Raw genomic sequence first — 26,093 nt, forward strand, 5'->3', positions numbered from 1 at the left:
GCTTCCACTTCCGCGGCCCTTGGTCTTGCTGCTCTCTGCTCGCCACTCTGGACGTGGCCAGCTGGGCAAGGGGAAGGGGGGAGCCAGGCCCGGAGGTCGAGCCGGTACTCACATGTTGCCGGGCGATTGGCGTCGGCCTGGCATGGCTCAGGCTGTGGGCATGGGCGTCTGCAGGGGGGCGCAGAAGGGGCGCTTGCCACCGCCCGCCTCCTCTCCCTCTCCCTCCTTCCCCTCAACGCAATGGGTTTGCCCCCCCCCCCCCCCCCCCCCCCCCTCGAGACAAAATCCTGCGGATGCCGATGGCTGTGGGTCGCGCAGGGATGCTGCCCCTGCAGTTTCTGCCTCGGGGCTTTCCAACTACTTGAGGAGCACACTAGTCTCAGGCGGCCTCCCCGCAGTGAAGCAGCACTCCCCTGTGCAAGGCTGTCCCTGTAAATGAAAGCGCCATGACTGGTAGCTGGTGGGAGGGGAACTCTGCATGCACGATGCGGTTTTTCATTGCAATCCTGTGTCGCTCAACTTCTGGTAAGTGTTGTGGGGCTCTGGGGGGCACGCAGGCAACTAGACCACACTCGAGCTTTTCCAAAAGCTGAAGTAGCAATACAGTGGCAATTGCTGTGTTTGAAATGGCAACTGTACAACTCCTATAGAAAATGCACATGTTGTAGAGGTGATGCCTGCTACTGCTGCAATCACATCGTTCCAAAGTTGAATTGGGCTGTTGCATGTCAAGGCTACGTCTGGGCTATCAGGCATGCCAAAGCAGGCAGTAAGGGAAGTAATTCACCGAGTTTCTTGCATGAGCATGGCAGAGTGCGGCTGTGGAATTGTCATGCAACTGAATACTTGCACAACAGCCCCCTCACAGCTTCTCCAGTTTACACGCGTGCTGTCTAGAGGTACTGTGCAAACGATTTGTGCAGCCTTGTTTTTTTTTCATTGCCTTACGGCTGTGATGTACGGTGCATTAATAGGGTGAGAATGCTCAAGCTAAGCTTAACATGAGGTGTGCCTCTGCGGCCAGCTGAAGTGTGATTGGAGAGAACCTTTTCTGCCTTTTGCAACTGCAGGGTTTTTCTTTTTTGCTGGGGCAGCCTTTTTTTTCTGCACTACTGACCAGAACATAAGGGGCACACTTGGCAACCGTAGCCTTGTGGTGCAGAGTAGAGGCCACGTGGGGGAAGTGGTGTGAGAAGTGTGCACCAAAGGCTCTGCTAGTTCGACATCCAGGGCTGAGTAACCAGGGAATTGTGCAAAATTTGTGAAATTCTGCCCCTCTTGCAGAAGCTGTGCATTGGGATGGGATTCCACGCATCAGAGGCTGCCATTGGTGGCGATGTGTAAAGTTTAGGGCTGATGCTGTCTGTATCTTAGAGCAGGCTTGTCCTTTTAAGGGTCACATTTCTAAGAATTTCAGATTGCAGTTTTCAAAAACCACTTCTGTTTACTTGAGCTGTTTTGCGCAGTAGTGTGTAAGTGTGTGGCAAAGGGTTAAGAGAGGAGTGTAGGGAATCGATTGTGGTACGTGAATGGCAATGTTTATTTGGGCCCTGGATTCTTCTCTATTGCCAAGCTTGATTTATCTTCAGAAGCGGAACAGCCATCAGTGCATTCGGTTGCAGCCAAAGCGCACGAAGCAGGCGTGATCTACATAACCAGGATGCAGAGTTGAAAGAGCCTCGTACAGGCAGAATTCACTGCGTGCTGTTTACGCAATCAGTGCTGTCTTCATTACATGCCCAAAGAAGAGAGGGTCATGTTTGTTCACTGTGGCCTGTAACAGCGTTTCGAAGGAAGGTTTGGCAGTGGTCTAACGGGGAACTCTGAGACCATTTAAAAGGTACAAAACAGGGTACTGTGGTGTACCTTTTAAGTGCACCATGGGTTAATTCTGACCTGTCTGTTGTATGGTGTTGGCTGGAGGACGCTACGAGCATTGCATTGAAGGAAGCTGGCTGTGCACACCTAAATGAGGGAAATGGAAGCAGTTTGCAATGTCTGTGCACACGTAAATGAGGGAAATGGAAGCAGTGTGATTGCAACTGCTCTGGGGGGAGGGGGTGGGTGGGCACGTGGCTGTAGAGCAAGTGCAAGTTTCTAAGTGGGGAGGGGGGGTCTTGTGGTGGGCACCCCTCTGGCCGCTTCCTCCCACGAGCGGCTCTCGGTCAGCAGCACAGCTTGTTTCTGCTCTGAGTTGTCTGGTTTTGTTTGCTGTGCGTGTGCCGTTCTCACAACATGCCGGGTTTTCGTTTCTTCTGACGCTGGTTTTTGTGTTTGTTTTTTCTTTTCATCTTATGTTTTGCCCTCCCCCTCCATTGCGCGATAACCCCCAATAACCATGACACGTAAGTGCACAACCATTTCGCTTCGTCTCGCTGTGTGTCCGTCTCGTGTTGTCCCTGTGTAGTTGCGTGTGTGCGCGCGCTAAGGCCCGGCTCTGTCCTCACGGGGGCATGACGACGGCCCGAGTGGCAGCTTGCTTTGCCCCGCTGGGAGGCTGCTCTACCCATCTGCTATGCAGGGGTTGTGGGGGTATGGGCTAGGCAGAATTTCTGACATTTCTCAAGATCCCTGCGGTGGGTGCTAACTGCAAATGACATCTGAGCGGTGTCAAGTTGCCAGCGGACACATGGCACAGGGATAGTCAGCTGCGAGATTACCCGAGGCTTGTGCTTTAACTTCTGCTTGTATCAGTTGGGCGCTTCAAAGGAGGTCTCTTGCTCTACAACTTGTTGGAGCCATGGGGTGAGCCATTTTCTCCATGGACATGTGGGCCATAATGGGCGTTGGCACAGTCGGCTGCAGTGCGAAGCCATTAACTTTTCTCGGGCAGTGCCAGTCTTTGTTGCGCGGGCGGTATCAAATCACACCCAAATGATGCACTCTGTTTACGTAGTAGGCAAAACATTTGTGCCATCGCTGAAACAGCCGAGAACGGCAAAAGGTAAACTAACCAGGTAGCTGCCGCCAATGTTCTGGGCTAGTTCCTGCCTCCCACAACTCTGCTGAGTTTCAGATTGGGTGCGGTTGAATGGTGAGGTTTTCAGTGCTTGTGAGCAGCCGTATTAGTCTGTCTGAGAAATTGCACCCGCGTGAAAGAAAAAGCTGTTGCAGTGCTCGGGAAGGGCGTATCGTTAACTCTGTGGGAAGAGTGCAAGCCACGGGCACAGTTCTGGCTGCATCCTCGGCAGTGCAGGCTGGATGCGAACAAGCGTGCTGCCACTCTGCTTACCGTGCCTGTGCATTGCCTGCCCGTGAGGAACCAGCTGTGCCACCGCTCGTGCTGGAGCCGTGCGTCTGACTGGCCGCTTCGGGGCCGATCTGCCTCTCGGGCGGGGTGCACAGAGCTGGTTCCTCCCCGGCGGGCGTAGCGCTGTGTGTCGTCGTGGTGCTAGGTGGCATGTGGTGTCTGCTCCTGTGTGGCTCAGTTGTTGGGCTTCAACTGACGGCCGCCCTTCCTCCTCCCCCCTGGCACAGGTGGTGCAGCGAGCGCTCGAAAGGAAGTTATTAGAAATAAAATCCGAGCTATTGGCAAGATGGCCCGCGTCTTCTCTGTGCTGAGGTGAGTTGGGCCCAGCCCCCCCCCCCTGTTTTCTGGCCTCCCTGCTCAGGGAAAATTGGTGGCAGCAGAGCCGTTTTCAACCCTGCGGTGCCGGTGTCGCAGAAAGCAGCCTAGTTTTGTTTGGAGTAGTTAACAAGTGAGTGGGAGCAATCTGTGGTCAGGCATTTCTGGAGCACGCCAAGTGAGAACCCAACCTTTGTTGTGAAATACTTCCATCTCATTTAGGCCGCCTGTGGCACGGTATTGAGGATGGAAAAAAAAATTCCCGCGCCTTCCCGCGAGGGGAACACGAGTAAATGCAGAGCATTGGGGCCTCGGTACTGGTTGAAGGCAGTGTTGCTTCCATCGCTTCTTCCGTGATGCTGGAGTAGCAGACACGAGTAAACGTGGGAGCGAGCCTCAACCAAGGAAGGAAGGAGCAACGCAGTGACTGAAGCACGAGCGACCGCTAGCCGCTTTATATTTGCAGCGCGCGCAGTAGAGGGAGAGCAGTACGGGGGGGAGAGCGCGCATGCGCAAGCAGCGCGCGCCCTTCCACGCCCCACCGCGCTGCTATCATGCACCTGTTACGTCGAGACCGCGACGGAGCGAACGGGCTGACTACGACGCATGCGCGCGCCAGCTGCTGTTGAGAGAGAGGAGGGAAGGAGAGGCGCACCTGCTGCGGACGCGGAGCTGTGGACGCCGTCCGACACAGGAAGAGGCGAGGCTAAGAAATGCTCTGCATTTAAAAAAAAAAACGCCATTTGGATGCACACCGAAATAAACTGATTATTGAAGGCAGTATTTTGTGAGGGCATAACTGTGACGTGACTGGCGTGGAAGTTGGGCTAGTTGGTGAAGCTTGACAGGGTATGCGAAGCAGCACAAATGACATGGTGCTGCCCACTGCTGAAAGTTTGTTGTGCGTAACTAGCGTACGTACCATCGCGAAAGGGAACAACAAATACAGAAGCATGTGACCCCTTGGGCATTTGCAAAGGCAATCTGTTTAGCCAGAACAAGTATTGTTGGCACACTGACACAATTGTAGTTAAGGGGGGACACTGGTCTTAAAACAACTTTTAATTTTCAAGTAAGCTTTGTGAAACTTGTCAGTCTTGCAGTTTTTTTCCCACTGATTTCAAATATGCCATTATTCTTTCAGTTGGTCAATTAGTTCCCAAGATAATGAGATAATTAGCCATCTTTAGTCAAACAATAGACAAAACGGTGGTCATAAAACTGTAATCTTTATATTTTCCGATACTATGAACCCTGGTGAGCGCAATAAGAGAATGGTTTTTTGATGCACCGCTTGGAACTAATTTTACTGCTCATTTAACTTTGGTGTTTGAAATGGGCACCCAAATGGTTCCTTGCCACTGGTGCCACCAAAGTTTGAGGAGCAGTAAAATTAGTTCCAAGCGGTGCATCAAAAAACCATTCTCTTATTGCGCTCACCAGGGTTCATAGTATCGGAAAATATAAAGATTACAGTTTTATGACCACCGTTTATTCAATACCTTTATCCTGTGGCAAAGCATTCGTTCGACGGACTGGCCTCTGTTTGAACGAGTGCCTTGGAGAGCACGAGTATAATGGGCTCTTAGCATTCGTCAGAACTGCAGTTGAGCAGCAGTATTTTCAATATGCAAGGTTTTAGTGGAGTCCTTCAATGCTTTTCTGGTCACAAAACCCCATCTGGAGTTTTATATGGGGACAAAAGCGGCCACTAGGACCACCCCGTCAATGAGGAGGCTGTGCCAGCCTTCCGTGATGCTTCCTGGCTGGCTTTTTCTCCATCAGCAATACGCCTACATTCTTCTGCTCTTCATTTCCACCAGTTAAAATGCGAGCAGACTATGCATTCTTTTTGTCAAGTATTGTCGCATAGCTTAGCTGCGACATAGAGGCAAGACCATGCGTGGTACAATTGCGACAGGCACGGGTAAATTTTCGCTTATGGAGGGCGGACATTTGGCATTTTCGGTTTTTTACTAGCCTTGAAATTGCCACCTAGGTGATGCGAGTTACTCGCCGCGGTGGCTCAGTGGCTAAGGCGTCGTGCTGTTGAGCACGAGGATGCGGGTTGGTTCGATTCCATAGCCGCAGCAGCCGCTTTTCTGATGGAGGCAAAAAGCAAAAACGCCAGTTGTACGAGATTTCGGCACACGTTAAAGATCCCCAGGTCGTCAAAATGAATCCGGAGCCCTCCACTACGGCGCGCCTCATCGCCTGTGATGCGTCAGCGTGTTAAACCCCACAATCAGGTGGTGCGAGTTAACTAGGGCCCGAATTAAAGCAGTATACAGCCCTGGATGACCTGCTACACTCGGCAAATCTGTATACAAACCCAGCCTCTCGGCACATTATATAGTTACATGCCCTTACTGATGACATGTCCGTTGTGGTGGCAGGAGCTTTCAACGGGGACGTCAAACGATCCAATAAGACCTGTCCGGTGTCCTCGGTGGTCTAGCAGATTGGGTTGGTGGGTTATACAAACATCAAGAGCCCTACTACGCAGGAGGGAAACAGACATCTTTGCTGGAATAAAGCTTGGGTCTTTCAAATTTTTATTCAGCCAATCGGCGAGGAAGAATGCACAATCTCAAATTACAACTGTGTCCAGCTTTGCAGATCATCCTTCTTGAGTGGACGGGCACTCTAATTTTTTGGGGGGGGGGGCATGCGTACATGCATGGATGTGGGCACCTTGGCGTTGCTATGTTGCATAAGAATTTGCAATGCATAGGTGCCTTCGTTCAGCATGAAAAAACATCGGTGTCATTTTTGGCGCGTTTTTTGCTTTGTTCGCAGAACATGCTATGGCGGTGGCGCTGTTACGTCGATAACAGTAAGCAAGGTCTAGCGCTGTTTCGGCTGGTTCTCCCTTCTAACACCCATGTGATATTGTGGTGTATTTTACTGGGAAAAAAGTAGCGCGTTGGAAATAATTACGCATATGTATGCTAAGGAATGTGTAATTACTTGCTCGACTTGTTTAGACGTGGCCGAATATTCTAGAATTTCTTAATGTGCATCATTCAAATTGAATACGCTTCAAATAAGTGGAATATTCTATTTGTATCTGAAATTTTGAATATTTGCACACCCCTAGTGTGAGATTGAGGTGCACGCAATCGCAGAGTGTTATCGCAGACGTGTTGGCACGCCATCAATAGCTTTATCGGCTAAGGAGATTGCTCTTAGGAGATTGCTGTTCCAAGTGCACAAGGGGGCACATAATGCTTCTACTTTTGTTGTTCCTTGTTGCGATGATACGTATGTTGGTGTTATTCCTTCCCTTGCGTCTGTGTTATTTTCACTGTTTTCCGTCATGCCTCTGACATGAGTACGGAGGCACACGGATGTGCTACAGCTGTTTTTCACCAGTGACACACAGAGGCAATTATAATGGAGTGCACACAAGCTCGAAAGCTGTTTCTGAGGTGGCACAAGTTTTGAAGAGGTGGCATGTGACAGTTGACCCTTGGTGCTCCGGCTGGCATAATTTCGTCTAACACCAGTTTGGGAGAACCAGTATCAGGGTTCTGCAAAATCGAGACCAATGCCTCATCTTGTAAATCCATAAATGCTAACGGCTGCATATTTGCTCTGAATTTTGCCTCTGAACGAATTAAAAAGGGTGAAATTTTCGAAGCGAGGTGGGTTTTGTGCCAGATTAATAGAAATTGCTGATAGCTTCGCAGAGATTGGATTTATTGAACTGTAGGGTGAATGAAATTAAGGTGCACATGGCTTTACATGTATTAAATTTGCAATGTGAGAGTAGCAGCAGTGACAGCGCTGTGGATGTTCTTGTATTATCGCACAGGAATGGCAAGCAAAAGTTTTGCTGTTTCCTCGAGTAGAAAGTTTTCCATTCGATCTGGCATTTTTTGCCCATGTAGAAGGGAGACTAAGGAGTCCAAGAATAAAGTGGATGTCCTGTTTCAAAGTTTGCACAGTTTTCACACTTTCAAATAATGCAGTACAAACCGGAATACAGGTAGCGTTCTTCAGTTCTTGTTTTGTGCTTTGTACGGTGCCCACACTCCGCCGGAGGCTGAGTGCTGCATGCAGGGTGTATGTGGTTGCAGCAGCCCGCTTGGGGAGTCCGACAAAAGCACTGGATGCGGGCGCAACCAGGTGTCCAAGTTGCTCTTGTTGCCACCCTTGCAAGGGTTTGGAATGGGGTTGCAGACTTCATTCTCGAGTTTTGCCAGAGATTATTGGCAGTGACATTGGAGGCCATGCGCTGCAGAGCGATTCATTTTGCGTGTGGAAAATGTGAGGAAGGACAGTTCCAGATGCGCTGACGATGGGTGTGCTTTGTCAGGTTTTTGCCCCTCGAGTGGACATTTGTAGAGGGCCGATGAATTGTATAGGGCAATGAGCCCTTGCTGTACTTCCCCACCAAGGTGCAATGTTCCACTTTTCCCGTGTTTGACAGGTGTTCCAGAACACTTGTTTCTTCTCTTCTTCACTTCCTCCATGTTGTGCCGGGTGATGTCTGCATGCAATGGATTTGAGGGCCGCTGTCGTCCAGTTTTCTCTGGGAAGCTGCTGAATGTCCAGTGCTTTCCTTGCAGGGGTACTCTTGTGATGGGGTTTTCCTACCTGCCAGGTTTCCTGAATTTTCTGGGAGACTCCCGAATTTTCATGCTTTTGTACGATTGTACGACCGAAACAAAAATCTCCCGAAAACGCACCCGTCTTTGGCTAAATCTTTTTCCCAGTCTGGCCACAACGCGCGGGAGGTATACCTGACAATCCAACCCGACACCAATTGGCATCGTTATCAGTGAAGTGCTTAAAAAGTGTAGTCGGCCATGCGCAAATGGTGAACCTGTTCGTCCCATTGTTAGTTTACTGTTTATAGAAACGCAGTGCCGCCACCGCTTTCATTTACGCACGAGCACGGCCGTTCTGAAGATTTAGCAAGTCTCCAGTGGTGTAGCTTGTTGTTAATTTAGACGAAACAACAAAACAGTTCAGTTCCGGCTGTTTTGTATTGCGCTTGCAGCACTATTTTTAGGACTTTCTGAAAGGGCAGCGTCAGCCACGTCGAACATTTGAGTGGTGTAGCTTGTTGGTAGTTTGGACGAAGAAACAGTTCATTTCCTGCAATGTTGTGAGGAAATAAAAAAAGTGTGTGAAGTTACCCATTCTGTTGTTGCTACTACAACCTACCCCCCCCCCCCCCCCTAGGAAGATATTCCTAATGCCATCCCGTCAAACCTGGCAGGTATGGTTTTTTTTTTTTTTTTTTGTTTTGTTACATAGCCCCTTAACCTGACCATTGGAAAAACGGAATTTTGGGCAGTCTAGCAAAAAAATTTTTCCCTGTCACGAAAAATGCTGCATGTTTTGGCGGGAAATTTGAATTGCATTGGACAAACTTCTGTTCCATTCATCAAAGGAGGGGTGAGGCAGGTAGGGGAACGTCCTAGGTGGTAGCAGTGAGTGGATAATGGCACCACAGCCCACTATGGCGAATCATTGCTCTGCACTTATGACAGCTTTCACGTTGAGTGGAACAGCTCTAAATTTTTTATTCATAGCACAGTTCACAGTTTCTATACTTCTGCATTTTCTGGGGCTTGTATCGAATAAGGGTATCAGTCTCCCAGCAGGTTTTACGCAATCTGGCTCTCCATAATAAAATTGGAGAAATAAACGTCGGCGTCGGAATCAGTGCCGCTGTTATGATCCTAAAATTTGCGTGTAGGCTCGTCTAAATTGCTAGAAATGCAGTGTTTCTGTGGCACGGTTGCACGTGACGTCGACACCATTGCCATATCTTCAGAGCGCCTGTCACATGACTCTGCCAGCGTTTTAAAAAAAATCGGCACCACGCGAAAAAACAAAAGCAAAGAGGATGTAAAGGTTGCTACTACTCAGTACATTGTGTCAGCACTCAGAGCGCACTCAGAAAGTTCCAAATTTGTATGAGAAAACATCAAAATTTAAACGAGAACTTTTATTCATTTGACAGGGAAGTGTTTAGTACTTCTTTGTAAAATACTGGTTGACTGTCTGACCTTCCACTATATGCTCAAGTGCCCTTTTGTGTCGGAGAACGGGATGGTTTTCACATTTTGTTTCACTTGTTTTGCCTCCTTTGGCTTCAGAGGTGGCGCACTGACTTGATTGCTGTCTGGGAGGATCGTGCCCACTGTGCCACGATATGATTTCTTTGGTGATCTTGGACGAGAGGCCTCGATCGCATTCCAGCTATAGATCAATGTACACAAGTCAAGGAGTCGGTCCTCTGACCCTCAAAAAGTCGAAACATGGATCATGTGGGTTTTATGTGCAGTCAGTATACGGGAAGTCTCCGAATCAGTGCTTCCAACTTGTTGATTGAATGTTGACAGCACCCATGCTGCGGATTGTGTCCAAGCATGCTGTTCCTAGCGTGCTTGCCACAATCGCCACACCCGTGTCCGAGAGTCGCTTGCGAGCATGCATGCAGTGCCATACTCTCCCGCCCCAAGAAAGAAGGTAAACCAAATGCCCTCCAAGGCCTCTGTGCCGCATCCCGTGGCAGGTCTCGTGGTGCCCCTGCTGATGGCTTGCTTGTTTTCACCATTCACGGGTTTCTTTTGTGTCTGGATCCACCACGCAAGGGTCTCTTCTGTGCGCAGTAGGTGGATCCAAACACCTTTGTTCGACAGGGGCGCGAAGAACGTAGCCAGTTATACGCAAATTACGCCAAGGTGCATGACGTGTGCCCCCCCATGGTGGCGGTCGCGACCTAAACGGTTTAGCCTTGGTCCCAGGACGCCGAGGCCGGGTGCCGGGGGCCGAAGACAGCGAGGCATCCAGAGAGCCCTGGTCGGGACTCTGCCACAGGTCCCCTGCACCGCCAGTGTGCCACGCACCGTCTGGACAGAACCTGGCTTCGAGCTCCCCGGGTGGTCGTCTTCGCATCTGTCGCTCTTGGCCTCGTTTTGTCCCTCTTCTTTGCCTGCTCCCTTGTGCGGCGTCATCTGTTCCATCTGTCGCTCCCCCTGCTGCATCGTTGAGTTGGCGCACTTATCTCTCTGCTGGCTCCCTATTCACCTCTCTTGCCACTGGGGCAGTGTTACAGACGCCCTGGCACTGCTGCTGCAGGGACAGAACAGAACAGAAATTATTTTTAAAGGTACACCGAAGTGATTTGTAAACATTGTGGGATTACTTGTGCAAATTGTAGTCCCTTACAAGTCCATAAAATCCGAATGTCCAAAGCGCGAAGACATGATAACAAACAAGATAACAATGCATTGTGAAAAATTGAACAAATGCCGTCCTTGCTGATGAAAAGGTGGCAGCCAATGACTGCCCAACTAGTTTCATCCCGTGAAATTGCCAAGGCACCCACACTCGACCAGTCAAGCGGCAAGCAGCAGACGACGCATCTCTAGCAGACAAGACAAGCATCAGCAAAAAATGAACTCTGTAACTTGTGTACATTTAAACTACTTGCTGGACATTTACTAACGCGTATGGTTTCATAAGTCGGGAGAAATGCTGCATGCGCACAGCGAAAAAAAGCTTGCACCGGAGCGCGTCGCCTTGTGCATATGCCCGCAGACAGGAGTCTGCAGTGCCCTCCAGTGACCTTACTGTAGCCTACACCGCACAGCACAACACTGCATGCAAGAGGCAGTTCAGCATAGTAAAGAGAAATCGCACCCAGTTCTGAGCATCCATGTCTGACAACCCTCGGTCACGTTCTTTTGACGAAGCGTCGGAGGAGCCAACATTCTAACACTCGACAGTTTCCAAGGACTTCCTGAAAAGGGTGGTGTCGGCCATGTTGAAGATTAAGTCACCAGTGGTGTAGCTTGTTGCTAGTTCTGACAAAACCGTTCAGTTCCTGATCTGTTGCATTGCGCTTGACCGTATTCTCAGGACTTCCTGAAGAAAAGGGTGGCATCAGCCACATCGAAGGTTTAGCTAGTGAGAAGTGGTGTAGCGTGATAGTAGTTTTGGATGGAGCAGTCCAGTTCCTGCTTTGTTGCAACTAAATTAAAAGATGCGGGTAAACAGTGAACTATTCTATTCTGTTGCTACCAAATTCTCTCTCTCTCTGATGCTATCCTGGTAGGTATGTGCATGGGTCTTGCAGAGGGAAGCAGTCCCCTGCCTCGCTTCTTGCCTTCGCTGCCACGTCTTCTGTGCTAGTGAGGTGCTGCGTTGCCTGTGCCGCTGACCTCTTGCCCCCCCTCCCTCCCTCCCCACGTGCAGGGAAGAAAGCGAAAGCGTTCTTCAGCTTAAAGGACTCACTCCCACTGGGACCCTGCCGTTGGGAGCCCTCTCCGGGGGCAAGACATCCCTGCGCAACGGTGAGTGCTGGTGGTGGTGGTGGTGCACATCTGTCAGCTGCATGTTCACCAGACCGGAAAATGTGCAACGCTTTTAAGCACAATCAGGCCAGCCGTTGTGCCAAGGTAATTTCTAAAAACTCGTTTCTTGTTGTAATGCCCCGAACAATTCGTTCATCAAAAAGTGAAGCCACATTAGCTGTTTCTCAGACACATACCTAGAACCGGTGAGAAGTTTGTTATGGAAGGTAAAAAAAAAACTGTGCTGAATTTGTAAAAGGCTTTGGTGAACTGTAATGCCCACTTATCTGAAACTTCCTTTTAAACATGTGATAATGTGATCCCGGAACATTCATTTGCTGCAGCCTTGTTCCTAAACAAGCTCACGAAAACCAGCAAAGATAAAGCTCCAATAAGTGCGCTTCATCACTGAGCTAAAACAGTCCTGGCGAGGAGGCTCGCTGTATAGGGAACAAGCACACTGTTTTGAGCAGAAACAAGCAGTGAGTGAGCAGTTGCTCTCTGCCTTCCCCGCACTGACCGTCGGAAACCAGATAAGCCTCCTTTGATGGCCATCATCACCGCAACTGGGCATCAGACTCTGCACACTAAACAACCGCTCTCCACAGCTGACTCAGAGTTGACGCAGATACAAGCCAAACGAACGAGAAGCGAGCAGTACCGTCAAACCTAGAAACATCTATTTTAATTTGGTGACTCGTTTACACCTTCAGCCTCCTGTTCTTTAGCTTGGCCCAGTTTTCCACTACCTTGTCATAGGGATATTCTTCGACTTCAGGTCCTTCTTCACATGCAATACGAATGAGTGCATCGAGCGACTCCTCCTTGAGGCGGTTGCTCAAGTGTGTTTTAATTAGCTTCAAAGAAGAGAAGTCTCTTTCGCAGTCTGCAGTGTGTGGAGGCAGGACCAGGTGTGCACTAGCAATGTTTGCCAAGAGAGGAAGCAACTCCTTCATACCTGTAGCCACATGCAGCAAAAACTGTGAATCTGCCAATTCTTGCAGCTTCTTAAATTCAAGCACAATGTTTGCAAAACTTCGCCACTCTTCCATCATGTCAGAAGTGTAGGACTTGCCCAGTGTGCAGCAGAGCTTTCCCAGTGCGTCTGCAATCTCCACACCATTGCCAGACACAGCCTGTTCATAGCTGCCTTTGGCAAACAACACAGAAAAGGCTGCCAGTATGGCATCGTCCTGAAATCTGTCCCTGATGTTTTCAGTCAACTTGTCCAGGAATGTGCTTTTTGTAGCCCTTAGCCACTCTTCATGTTCCTGTGTGGGTGTGAACGGTATTCTATTGGCTTCACAAAAGGCCTGAACTTGTGCCTGGATGTTCTTTTGTGACTCCAGGGTCTTGATTGTGGACTTAATCAGCCCTTGTAAAAGACCCACATGCAGCGACTTTGACAAGCGCTTTGGACAGCCTGTCAACGGATTGAAGCACTTCAGACATCATCAATAGAGTGCCAATGAACTTCTTGTCGGACACAAATTTATGCAAGCCTGCAGCCTTAAAGGGACCCTGAAAAGCTTTGTGAAGGTGGCAATCAAATGCATTCAGGTGGTAGAACACATAACGGGGGATTTTTGAGCCAAATGTGAGCCCCATACGTTGTACAGATAATTTGTAAACAATTTTTGAAGATCGCCTTTCTCAGCCGATGAGCGCGACGCCGCAGCGAGCCGACCGCGGGTGACGCAACGGCGACCGCGGGTGACGCAACGGCGATCGCTGCTGACGCAACGGCGAAGGCGCCCCCTGATTCGCCCAATCGCCGGCAAGGTCGGCCGCCGGCGGCGTCACTGCCATTGGCTTCCGGCTGCTCTTCCTCCTTCCTGCGCGATCCCGAGGCAAAGGCGGCAAAGGCGGCAAAGGCGGGTCCGCAGTGATTGACGCGAGCCTAGGCGCAGGAATGTAGCTAGCTGCTTTGAAGGAGGCAGAGAGGGAGGAGGAGTCGATCGGCAAGTGGGGAGAGGTGCATTTAATTGCTTCTGGCGCAGCTAATACTGAATGTAGATCAATAATTCCAACGGCATTGCATCGCTATATTGGTGCTACGTGACAATACAGGCCTTTTGTAACTTTTACAGAAGGCTTTTCTGGGTCCCTTTAAGGCACATTCCCACTGGCGATTTGTCTCGTCACGCGACGGCGCGCGTCGCGCGATGAGGCGTTGAGGTGGTGTTCGCACTTGCGATGAGCGATGATGCGACTGCGTTCAGCGCAGCTGCTTCCCGACTTGTACATACGACCTCGTTGGTGCGTCAACCATTCGAAGTCAAAGAATACGCGACAAAAGCAGGTAGAAATCAAACTAAAACACATGCTACTAACCTGGAGCAATGCCGAAAGCATTTGCGGGTTGCGGGAGGAGCAGAAAATAACAAACTCACGAAGGCTCTTTTCAACATATTATTGCACGAAGAAATGCACACGCTTGCTTTCACGCCACAACACCCGCATCACGGCCCACAAATGTCGCTTCTTTTCACATGCTCAACGTTCTGACGCCTCCGAACTCTACGCGTGTTTACCAGTCGCCGATAGACGAAGAGGCTGCAAGTCAACCTACCGTCTCGCTGTCCACCTAGCTCTATTTACAATCCATACACGCTTCTCCACACTGATGAGTTCCACGCTATTCGTTGATTAGTGCACGCGCACGCTGAAGCCACTGACCAAAGAACCGATGCACACGGGAAGTTGCTTGCCGGCCCGACCCCGGCGGGCACAGCGATAGCGGGCCAAGCGCCTGGCCGCCTGGCCGAGCCAGCCGAGTGAGCCAGCGGCGGTGGCGGCTCGTCCTCGCCCGCCCGCAGCGTTTGCATACCGGATGTAAAGAAACGTTTCGTTTCCGGCTACGTCAGCCTACTCTGCGGCCATGATTGGCTTACCGGTTTTGCGGGGCCGTCGCGCGACGAGGGAATTCGGACCGAGAGCGATCGGCTCCGCCGTCGCAAAACGCCGAAAAGCGACGGCCGGCTCGTCGCTTTGCGACGTCGCTTTTAGTCGCGCGACGAGGCGCATCGCCAGTGGGAATGTGCCTTTAATGTCGCTCCGCTCCTCTGCTTCTCTTGACAGACTGACCAGTATGGAGGAAAGATTGTTCTGAACGGCTGCACACGATCTTCCTACACTAAGCCAGCGTGTGGCAGATGATCCAATGTAGCGCCCTCTGGTTGGCACTCTTAGCCGGCGCCGGCTATGAAAGACGAGAATAAAGAAACGAGCGGCGCGTGTTGGTGCGTCAGCACGGCACGGGCAGTTCGATTCCGAAAGCCTGCCACGTTGGTACTCTTTCAGTGGTGCTGCGCTGCGACCCCGTGGTTCCTGATAGTGGTGACTCTGGACTAAGACATGACCGACCCCAGCAACCTTGCGTCCTCGGGCCCTCTTTTGCCTGACGCTTCCTCGCGGCCGCCGGACGTCGCAGTCATAAAGCTCCGTCTGCCCACCTTCGTGCGCAAGAACCCGCAGGTTTGGTTCGCCCAGGTCGAAGCCGTCTTCGATCTGCACCGCGTCATCTTGGAGACTACTCGGTATCGCCATTTGCTTTGCAACCTGCCTCCTGAGGTGGCTAATGAAGTGGCAGACGTCATCGGTGCACCTTTGGGCGATGCTCCGTACCAGCGGCTCAAGCAGAGTATTCTGGACCGAACCACGGCGTCCGAGAGCGTGCGCCTCCGGCACCTGCTCACCCACGGAAGAGCTTGGAGATCGCCGCCCCTCCCAGCTGCCCAACACCATGCGACAGCTCGTGGGCGCGAGCAACGTGGACTCGAACGGTGCGCTTTTAAAGGAGCTGTTTCTGCAGCGCTTGCCACAGTCCACTCGCATCGTTTTGGCTGCTGCAGGGGAGTTGACCCTCGACAGCGCCGCCGAGCTTGCTGATAGAGTTCACAACGCGACTTCTCCCTCAGTCGCCACCCTGGCTTCGACAGCAGAGTCATCGGCCGTTTCCCGCTTAGAGACTCGGATCGATCAACTCTGCGCTTCCATTGAAGCGCTTCGGGCGTCTTCTGATCGTCAATGCGGCTGCTCCCCACGTCCTAGCCGTCGTTCGTCTTCCCAGGGTGGTTCTTGCTCGCGCAGCCCTCGAAGCTCGTCTATCTGCTGGTACCATCGCACTTTCCAGCACCACGCCCGTCACTGCACTTCCCCATGCAGCTGGTCGGGAAACGCGCCGCGAGATCACTGATGGCGGCAAGTGACCTGCCTTCCAACCTGGCCGCCTTTTCCTGATCACGGATCGCATTTCTGGTTTGCGCTTCCTTGTAGACACGGGTGCTAAGGTCAGTGTATTACCGGCCACCAAGGATGAGCGTATTTCTAAGTCGCCTGAACCTACGCTTCGTGCAGCGAACTCTACCTCTATCACCACGTATGGTCTGCGGTCCCTCACTCTCGACCTTGGTTTGCGGCACGCCTTCCGGTGGGTCTTTGTAGTAGCCGACGTCAATCAGCCCATCCTCGGCTCCGATTTCCTCACCCACTTGGACCTAGATGTCAGCATGCGTCACCATCGCCTGATTGACAGCAAGACGCACCTTTCCATCCTGGGCGTACTGTCTACTGTCGCTCCAACTGGCATCCGCACGCTGCTTCCCTCATGCCCGTACGCAAGAATCCTCGAAGACTTCCCTGAGGTTACGAGACCCTGCAACTTAAAGCAGCTGCCCAAGCACAGCGTTACCCACCACATCGTTACGCGTGGTCCACCAGTCGCAGCTCGGCCGCGCCGCCTCTTCGGTGAGCGTCTGGCGACTGCTAAACGTGAATTTGAGCACATGCTGGAACTCGGTATTATCCGCCCATCGTCCAGCAACCACGCGTCTCCACTGCATATGGTTCCTACGAAAAATGGAGACTGGCATCCGTGCAGCGATTACCAGGTGCTCAACGCTCAGACTGTCCACGACAGCTATCCCCTACCCCACATCCAGGATTTCACAAGCCACTTGGAAGGGTGCACAATCTTCAGCAAAGTGGTCCTTGTCAAAGCGTATCACCAAATCCCGTCGAGCCTGCTGATATCCCGAAGACGGCCATCACTACACCCTTCGGTTTGTTTGAGTATGTGCGCACGCCCTTTGGGCTACGCAACGCTGCCCAAACATTTCAATGGTTCATTGCCGAGGTGACGCGCGGCCTTCCGGCTATATTTGCGTACATCGACAACATCCTAGTCGCAAGTCCTACTCCACAAGATCACGCGCGTCACCTCCGAGAACTCTTTGAATGCCTTCAACAATTTGGCCTGGTTGTCAAAGCCCAGAAATGCGTCTTCGGGACTTCCGAGCTCGAGTTCCTGGGCCATCACATCTCGGCGCAGGGACTTCGCCCTTTAAGGGGTATTCACACGAGAGAGAAATCCGCCGTTTCGCTCCTAGGAGTGCGCACCACGTGACCCCTACGTCACGGTTTCTCTCCGGCGCACCGCCTCCGATGGGAGATCGGAGCTTCTGCTCGCGAGCTACAAACCCTCAGACGCTCCGCGGCGGAGGCGGCTGGATTTCGTCTGCTCGTCGGGCAGCTGGCCGCGACTGAAGTTCTAGAGCGGTTGCAGGCACTTTATTTTTATCGCTTCTTAATACATTGGACGCGAAAATGCGTGGCGCACATGACAGGCGCACTGAGGGAGCCGCGTATACCACCAGCACGGGCGCTTGGCGAGCGGCGGCCGCGGCTGCGAAGTGGCGCAGGCCGGCGCCGGTAGCTCGAGCGACAGCTTGTTATTGCTCCCCAAGGCGCAAACAAAGCTGCGTATACGAGAAAGGGGTAATGATGTGATGGAAAGTTGCTTTAAAAATCGTCACCTGAGCCGCTTGCCAGAGCGGCGATCGAATATTCGCCGCAGTGTTAAGCCTAACATCAGTATGCGGGCCTGTAGGTGGGCCGGTCGGCTGCTACTACGTCGCGCGCCGTTCTCTCCGCGCGGCAGCACCTGCATCGCGTCGACGACCAATTTTTGGTCGGTTGACAAGATCAGTACGTATGCGCTTAACAGAAATTGCCGCCGTCGCGGAATCGGCGGTGCTACGGCAGCTATGCTTTCGAGATAGGCGGCTGCAAACAGTGATGTCCGTCCGAAAGTCGCATCCTCCGTGTGAGCGAAGGAGCTAGCCGAGCGGAGGTCCGCCTGCGGTGACGTCACGACCTCCCTCGGATTTCTCCGCTGAAACGCTCCGTCGTGTGAATACCCCTTTACCCTCTCACGTTCAAGCCATGAAGGACTTCCCTGAACCTACCAGCCTCCGCCAGCTTCGTGAGTTCCTGGGCCTGGTGAATTTCTCACGACGCTTTATACCCCACTGCACCGAGCTTCTGCATCCACTGACAGCTTCTTCGCACAACCAAGAGCTCCTCATCGGCGATTTCCTGGTCTCCCGAAGCTCAAGCCGCTTTCAACGCTGCCAAACAAGCCGTCACCGATTCGGTGCTTGTCATCCACCCGAGAACCGACGTCCCCACTCATATCATGGTGGATGCATCCAGCGTTGAAATCAGCGCTGTTCTCCAGCAGAGAATCGACTCCGAGTGGCACCCGCTGGGTTTCTTCTCTCGGAAGCTCCAACCTGCCGAGACGCGCTACAGCGTTTTTGGTCGTGAGCTGCTCGCCATTTACGCCACCATCCAGCACTTCCGGCACTTTTTGGAGGGCCAGTTCTTTCACGTTCTTACGGACCGTAAGCCTCTGGCGCACGTTTTCCGTACGAACTCCTCCAAGTACGTCGCACGGGAACTCCGTCAGCTCGCCTGTATTTCGGAATTCACGACGGACATTCGGCACATCAAAGGTACCAACAACGAGGCTGCTGACACGCTTTCACGCATTACCTCCATCGGCAATGCTGCATCTGCTGTAGACTGGGAACGCCTAGCTCAGGCGCAAATTTAAGACCCTGAGCTGCAAGCACTGCGGGACCACCCGGGTTCCCTCCGTCTACAACTTGTGCCTCATCCGTTTGTGCCTGGCTCACTGTGGTGTGACATGTCAGCGGCGGCGCCTCGACCCTTTGTTCCGGCTGCCTTTTGTCGTGCTGTGTTTCACTCGCTCCACGACATCTCATTACGCAGCGCCTCATTACACAGCCACGCAGCGCCTCATTACACAGCGATACGTCTGGCCGAGCATCAACACTGATGTCCGCCAGTGGGCCCGTTCGTGCCTCACTTGTCAGACAGCCAAGGTGACCCGCCACACGAAGACCCCCACGCAGCCTTTTTTGCCACCTAGCTGTCGCTTTGACCACGTCCATCTTGATTTGGTCGGACCATTTCCTCCCTCCTGTGACTGCTTGTACATTCTCACAATTATTGACCGCTTCACCCGTTGGCCCAAAGCCGTACCAATTCCGGGCATCACGGCAGAAATGGTCGCAAAAGCCTTCGTTTCGACATGGGTTTGCCGTTTTGGCTGCCCTGGCATTGTTACCACGGATCGAGGCAGGCAGTTTGAGTGTACTCTGTTCACTTCCCTCAGCCGCTTGCTTGGCACTAAACACTGCCGCACCACGGCATACCATCCCTGTGCCAACGGCATCGTTCAACGGCTCCATCGCCAGCTAAAAAGTGCTCTCACTGCGACCCTAGAGAGCACTGGGTGAATCACCTTCCTGTAGTGCTTCTTGGCGTGTGTGCCGTCCTTCGTCGCGACCTCGGCTGTTCAACTGCTGAACTTGTCTACGGCGCACCCCTGCGGCTTCCTGGTGATTTGTCTGTCCCTACGGCCTCCTCGCCCCAGCCGCTTGAGTACCTCCAATGCCTGCAGGACTGCCTGCAGCACCTGCGACCGGTCCAACCTCGATCTTCTGACCACTGCATCTTTGTGCATCCCGACCTGGCGTCTTCGACAGACGTTTTCCTCAGGCACGACACTGTAAAGGCGCCTCTTACCCCCTTCTACGATGGGCTGTACCGTGTCCTTAACAAGACGCAGAAGTCCGCCACCATCCTGTTGAATGGCCGCGAAGAAGTCATCTCGTTGGACCGCCTCAAACCGGCCTACCTCGAGACGCCACCCAACGAACTCCGCACAGACATCGCAGGCCTAAACACTCCACTGCTCGCCCACAAAACAAACGCCAACTTGCCTAGCCATCGCGTGACGTTCGACATTCCGTCTGGGCGGGGGGCCCTGTAGCGCCCTCTGGTTGGCGCTCTTAGCCGGTGCCTTGGTGCCAGCTATGAAAGATGAGAATAAAGAAATGAGCGGCGCATGCTTGGTGCGTCAGCACGGCATGGGCAGTTCGATCCCGAAAGCCTGCCATGCTGGTACTCTTTCAGTGGCGCTGCGCTGCGACCCCGCGGTTCCTGACAATCTTTCCTCCTCCTCCTCCTTGTGTATCTTGTACTTTCTGCACAGCACTCAATCCAGCAGTGCGGACTGGACTAGATGCATAAAAACTGTACAGGTGCTGCAGCAGGTCCTTGAACTTACCAATGTACGGAACTTCTTTTGCAGCATGGTTTGCTGCCAGGTTAAGCTTGTGAGCCCCACAGTGTACTCCTGCAGCTTGAGTACATTGTGGAGCCTTTGCTGCCCTCTGCCTGTCTGTTAGCAGCTTCACGGCTCCCCCTTTCCTTCCTGTCCTTATGGGGGCACCATCAGTTCCAATGACACTAAGGCGGTCAAAGGCCAAGCCTTTCTTTACTATAAAATCTTCCACTGCTCCTGCAACATTGGCTGCATTAAGAGAAATCACTTTTTCTTCATTCAACTGTTGGTCTAGGCTGCCCAGCACATCAATCATCACCTGCAAGTTTCCATCGAAAATGTAACGGCAGTGGATAACTAACTGCTCTACTGTAGTGCAGTCAATTGTCTCGTCGAACGTTAGAGAAGAATGTTCGCTTTGCTTCAGCTCCTGCAAAATATTGTCCTCAATGACACTCGACAGGCAGGTCACCATCTCTTTGATAGCTCGCTGGCTGTAATAGGTCGCGTTCTTTCCCGCTGCAATTTGGTCTTTTACATTCAGCCCCAGAAACGTCAGTAAGTCCAGAAGTGGCTCGTAGTTCGTCGTGTGCGCTATCCTATGTTTGCATAGGTAGTACAGGCTGGCGAATGCTTTTTGCATTGCACCACGTGAAACTGGAGATTGCGTCGCCTCCAAAGGCGACGCAGCCTCGTTGCCGAGCGCCACCAGCACTACTGCGTCGCGGTGCGGGTAGCAATTTTCATGTTTGCGAACGTTTTCCAGCTGAATCCTTTTACAGGGTTCTACTATCCACACGTACTTGTCAAATGGTCTTTTGTCGTACTTTTTACACAGCTTGCAAAGCTTGTTGCCATCACCAGCCTCCGCTTGGCTGGAAGAAACATCGTGCCGCGTCCCGAAGTGGTAGGGTCATTTCAACGATGATGTGGAGGCAACGTCGGCTGCATTCACGCCGGGTGTCGCGACATGCTGCTGTGCTGCTTCGTTGGTTGACACTTCAGCAACGTTTAGAGATGTGTTGGTGACATCCGCCGCACTCGAACTGGCTGCCACAGCAAGCTGTCGCACCTCGTCAGCAGACCTAGACGCTATTTCTACAACTTTTGTCGAAAAAAAAAAAAAAAACTGCTGCATCGGCTTTTTTTTTTTTTTTTTTCGGTCATTTTTTTCGATTGGCGCCTCGGTGCTTGCGTTGACTTCGAGACTGTATGTCTTGGCTTCAGGACCAAAAATTTGCCAAAAAATCAATTTTCTGTATTAATTTTATTTGCAGACAACAGGTCCCAAAGAATGTAACTGCAAAATATTATAGCTGTACCATAAGTATTTACAAAGCTGTCACCATTTGAAGTTGGCTAAATGGCCATTTTCCCCTGCATTTCCGAACTTTGTGCCTTGTTTTCTCAAAACCAGTTTTTTCCCCATGAGGTCAACTGGCGGGTGCAATATCTTGGGATGTACTGGTCAGATTTGCGTCATTCTTGCTGCATTTGAAAGCTTAAGAACTGAACAGTGCAATAAAACCAGAAAAATATGAAATTTCTTTGTACTAGTACAATTTTTTATTCATTTTGTTTTACGAAAACATTGGTAATTGATGACCTGACATTTGATAAGTTCAGAGCACTTGCAAAAACAGTGATAAAATTACTGCTGTGGTATAGTTGCACTCCCTGGTCCTTCAAGAGCACAAAGGAACAAGAATTATTCAAGTATATCATAAGCAGATAATTAAAAAATTGCCCGAAATGGAATGACATAGCATCTTTCAAAACTCGGAACTTAGAATATATAGATGAAAACTGACTGCATATTTGTGCTCAGGATGTTAAAACACCCTTAATGTGGAAATTTCAAGGAGATTGGTTCAAAAATAACAAAATGTTTTCAAGACCAGTGTCCCCCCTTAACCAAGCTAGGGTGCCTCAATGCGCGCCCTCTAAACTTAGCGGCGCTGTTGTGCCAAGCCGTGCAGGGAGCCTTCATGCCATGCTGAAAAAGTAAAGTTTATTCTCCCACACTTTATGAAGTGTGTTTCGAAACAGATGACATTTTAATGTGGTAATGTGGATTTGCTTTGAATTCGCACATCCTTCCTCACATGATGGGTTAAACAGAGTTGGTGGGGGAGGCTTTTGAAGTGGAGAGATGCCATCGAAGTTGGGATGGCCATATGTAGCTTTTTGGCTAATACCCGCCGCGGTAGCTCAGTGGCTAAGGCGTTGCGCTGCTGAGCACGAGGTCGCGGGTTCGATTCCCGGCCGCGGCGGCCGCTTTTCTGATGGAGGCGAAAAGCAAAAACGCCCGTGTGTACGAGATTTCGGCGCACGATAAAGATCCCCAGGTGGTCAAAATTAATCCGGAGCCCTCCACTACGGCGCGCCTCATCGCCTGCGTTGCGTCGGCGCGTTAAACCCCACAATCAATCAATCAAGCTTTTTGGCTAATCCCCTGCTTATGCTGCAGTGGGCTAGTGCGGAGGTTGGGCTGTTGGCAAGGAAGCTTGTTGCGGGGTGTGTTTATGCTTGCAAGCCCCAGAGGTCTAGCCAGCTTTGACCCATGTCACTTGTGTGCCTGTAGTAGCTGCACTGGCGTGTGTAACGCAACCTCCGGGTGCTATCCCCCTCCTCCCTTGCAGCACTGGCGGGCTTCTCGCCGCACCACAAGATCACCAGCTTCGAGGAGGCCAAGGGGCTGGACAAGATCAACGAGCGCATGCCTCCGCGCAAGGATGCGCCCCTGCCGCACGGAGGGCCCTCCTCGCCGCAGGAGGAGCACGGCGGCAGCAACTCAGCCGGCTCCTGAAGCGGGGGCCCCCCCGCCTCCCGCCGTGGGGACATGCCTTCTCCTCCTCCTGGCCTGCCCCCTCCCCCGCCACCTCTTCTGTGCGCACTCTCCTCCCGCTAAGTTATTGCCAGCCGGCGAGTTGCAGCGGCGGCTGCTGTTTGGTTTCTGCCCTCCCCGAGAGGTTCCCCTGTCCCCACGGCTCTCCGCAAGGCACTCATGTCCAAATCCTGCTGGGGGGGGGGGCGGCGAACCCTTCATTGTTGTTCCGGTCGATTGTTTGAGTTTACATTCTGTCTGGCTGCATCACACACTGGCAGCGCGCGCGTGGAATGTTGGGAGACAGCGCGCTGCACTGCACCCCCGATTATCCCCCTCTCTTACTGTGTACGCGAGACAGGCTAAAGCCTCCTCTCCCTCGCTGTGACCGCCCCTCCGTGTTCAGCTTGCAAACTGCGCGCGTGTGTGTATGTGTGTGTGTGTGTGTGTGTGTGTGTGTGTGTGTGTGTGAACGCGCGCGATGGGATCGCCAGTTCTTAAAGGGGAGGACGACTAGCGAGGTGGGACTGGCGTCGTCGGAGCGCAGGCCCTTCTCTCGCGACTCGCGCACGCTGCCGCCGGCTGCTCCGACGGCCAGGGAGGGCTGCTGCAGCGCCAGTGGGTGCCGGCAGCCCGCAAGCGCTGGGCGATATTTGGGGACGACTCTTCCTATTACTGCTATACATACACGAGTGTACATAACTGAAGCAGCAGGCCGCCTGCCAGTTGGCGACAATGCAATTTTCATGCGGGAAATTGCCCTTCAGTGTTCTCTCTCAACGCGATTGTTTTCTTCGTCGTATTTCTCGCATTCTTCAGCATGCCGTTTGTTTCACACATCCCTGTATATGTGTCTATATATATGTGTATATATACATATATAAATATATATATGTGCGTGTATATATATATATGAATATGTGTATATGTATATATATATAAAGCGCCTCCACCGCCACCCTGTATTTGACCTCTCACGCGCATCCATTCCCAATGGCTGGTGGCAATTTTGTGAAAGAGGAACTAATATATATATATATATATATAATTACATATAATATTCATATACATATTATACATACTGCACGTGCAAATGCTTTGTTTTTCTCGCCCCCCCTTCCTCATCCTCGAAAGGACTGATGATGTGGCTTTTGTTGTTGTTTCTGTTGTGGCCGTCTTGTTCCCTCTGATGCGCACTACAAGGGCCTGTTCGTCTCTGCCACGTCTCGACTCCCCTCCGCTGGTGTGCTGCCGAGGTCCCCCCCCTTTGAAGCCCCCGTCGCATCCCTGCCAAGCAGTTGTCGCACACAGACTGGCGGGCTGCCAACATAACGTGCCTGGCTTGTGGTGGCCCCGAGTCGGCTAGCAGCCGGTATTGTTGTGCCCGTGGGACTGACAATTTGAGACAGTTTTTGGAAGTTCAGCGGGGCACATGACCACGACATCTTGGTTAGCTCTAGTGGGACTCGCAAATAACTGCGTACTAAAAGTTGCAAGGCTGTTGTCGCACGAGTAGTGGGCTGTGAGCCCACCAACTTAGCACAGTCTGCACATTTGTCACACTGTGCAGGCGGCAGATTTAAGTGGTGTCAACTGAAGGCTGCAGGCGGTGGTTGTATTTGTGCAAGCTGTGCAAAAGTGTTGAAAATTCCTGCACCTTTTGACATGGTAGGATTTTGTGTGGAAAATCTGGAGATATGGCGTCCCAGGCAAGTGGGAGCATTTTCTCGACTTAGTTGTAGTCAGATTTGTGTGCGCCGGCATGCTTGTAGCGCAAAATATTTGCGCATGCTGTTACTGCTTCACACTGTGTGTTTATATTAGCCATCTTGAAGTGGATATCGCAGACACTTGTGTAGGCAAGCACAGGTGATGGAATGTGTGGCCATCCGAGCTGCCGAGCCAGTCACTTCAGGCGCCCTCACAAAAGCACCCTTGGGCTCCCTGGCTTGGCCCGTGAGCTGTTGTAATTGGCTGCTTCCAGGGACACATGGTGTTGGTGTAAAGACTGGTTGTGCTGAAAGGAAATTTTTTTTTTTTTTTGTAAGCATGGCGTAACAGCATGCTCTGTCCAGCATACATAGTTCACCATGAGACTGCTGCATGCGAGGGTTTTTGCTTTCTGCCGCTCCTAAACTAACCCTGGGGAAGCCGTTGTGTCAGCGTGCAGGCCAAAGCACCCTCCCTCCCACCTGATCTGGGGGAGGAAGGGTGGTGGGTCTCACTGTGAAAGAAGGTGCAGTGCGAGTGTGCTGGTAGTCCATGCCTGTTGTCACCAGGGCGGCACGGAGGGGAGGAGGGGCCTGGCACGCGTTTGGTGCACTCACTGCTGACGCAAGAAAAGCGCGCCTTTTTTGAGAATTTGCTCTTCGACTGTAACATCTCTCTCTATAGGCTTTTTTTCTCCTTTTAATTCCCTACAAAGAAGTGGCCTGATTGTTTTCGGTGGAACTGTGGAAGACAGGCGCATTTATGCGGGCGTTAAATAACCCATCTGTTGTGCAATAGTTGTACACACACACAAGAAAATTGTATCTGTTGTCAAAAAAAAAAAAAAGACTGATTTGTGTTGAATAAAAGCTGGAACTACGAGTTGTGTGCTGGTGGTGGTGGTGGAAGAGCAGCCTCGATGAGTGGGGTGGGTAGTCCAGGACTCCAATGGTTGACGTATCTGGCAGGGCCGCTCGATCAGCCGTTGTTGGTCTTTCGGGGCTGTGCTGTACAGAGCAGCCTCCGAAGAGGGTAGGTTGGAGATGTGTACACGGGTGAGCCCGTCTGGTGGTTGCTCAAGATTTCGGCGCACATTAAACATCTCCAGGTGGTCAAAAATTGGAGCCCTCCATTACGGCGTGCCTCATCGCCTGCGAAGCGTCGGCGTATGGTCCCTATAGTTGGCGCATTAATCCTCATGATCATCATCAATATTTTTTTCCAACTAGCCCAGCT

At 51.8% G+C, this 26,093-nt stretch overlaps 1 protein-coding gene and 1 pseudogene across 4 annotated transcripts in view; one reads left to right on the forward strand and one right to left on the reverse strand.

Annotated features, from left to right (window-relative positions):
- Nucleotides 1-25,739, forward strand: part of LOC144176865 (serine/threonine-protein phosphatase 2B catalytic subunit 2-like) — a 64,755-nt gene extending 39,016 nt beyond the window's left edge. For 2 of the 4 annotated variants that reach the window (XM_077705237.1, XM_077705239.1), the window contains 3 exons: nt 3,478-3,562; nt 11,786-11,883; nt 22,963-25,739. In XM_077705237.1, the coding sequence (XP_077561363.1) occupies nt 3,478-3,562; nt 11,786-11,883; nt 22,963-23,129 (350 nt within the window). In that variant the 3' untranslated portion in view covers nt 23,130-25,739. The remainder of the gene's footprint in view (nt 1-3,477; nt 3,563-11,785; nt 11,884-22,962) is intronic. The other 2 variants (XM_077705238.1, XM_077705240.1) reach the window with 1 other exon arrangement.
- Nucleotides 12,585-20,875, reverse strand: LOC144176911 (E3 SUMO-protein ligase KIAA1586-like; annotated as a pseudogene).
- Nucleotides 25,740-26,093: the final 354 nt, after the last annotated feature.

Source organism: Haemaphysalis longicornis, unplaced genomic scaffold (assembly GCF_048455015.1).
Source record: "Haemaphysalis longicornis isolate Haplotype H1 unplaced genomic scaffold, Haemaphysalis longicornis Haplotype H1 scaffold_1, whole genome shotgun sequence".
Classification (NCBI taxonomy): Eukaryota; Metazoa; Arthropoda; class Arachnida; order Ixodida; family Ixodidae; genus Haemaphysalis; species Haemaphysalis longicornis.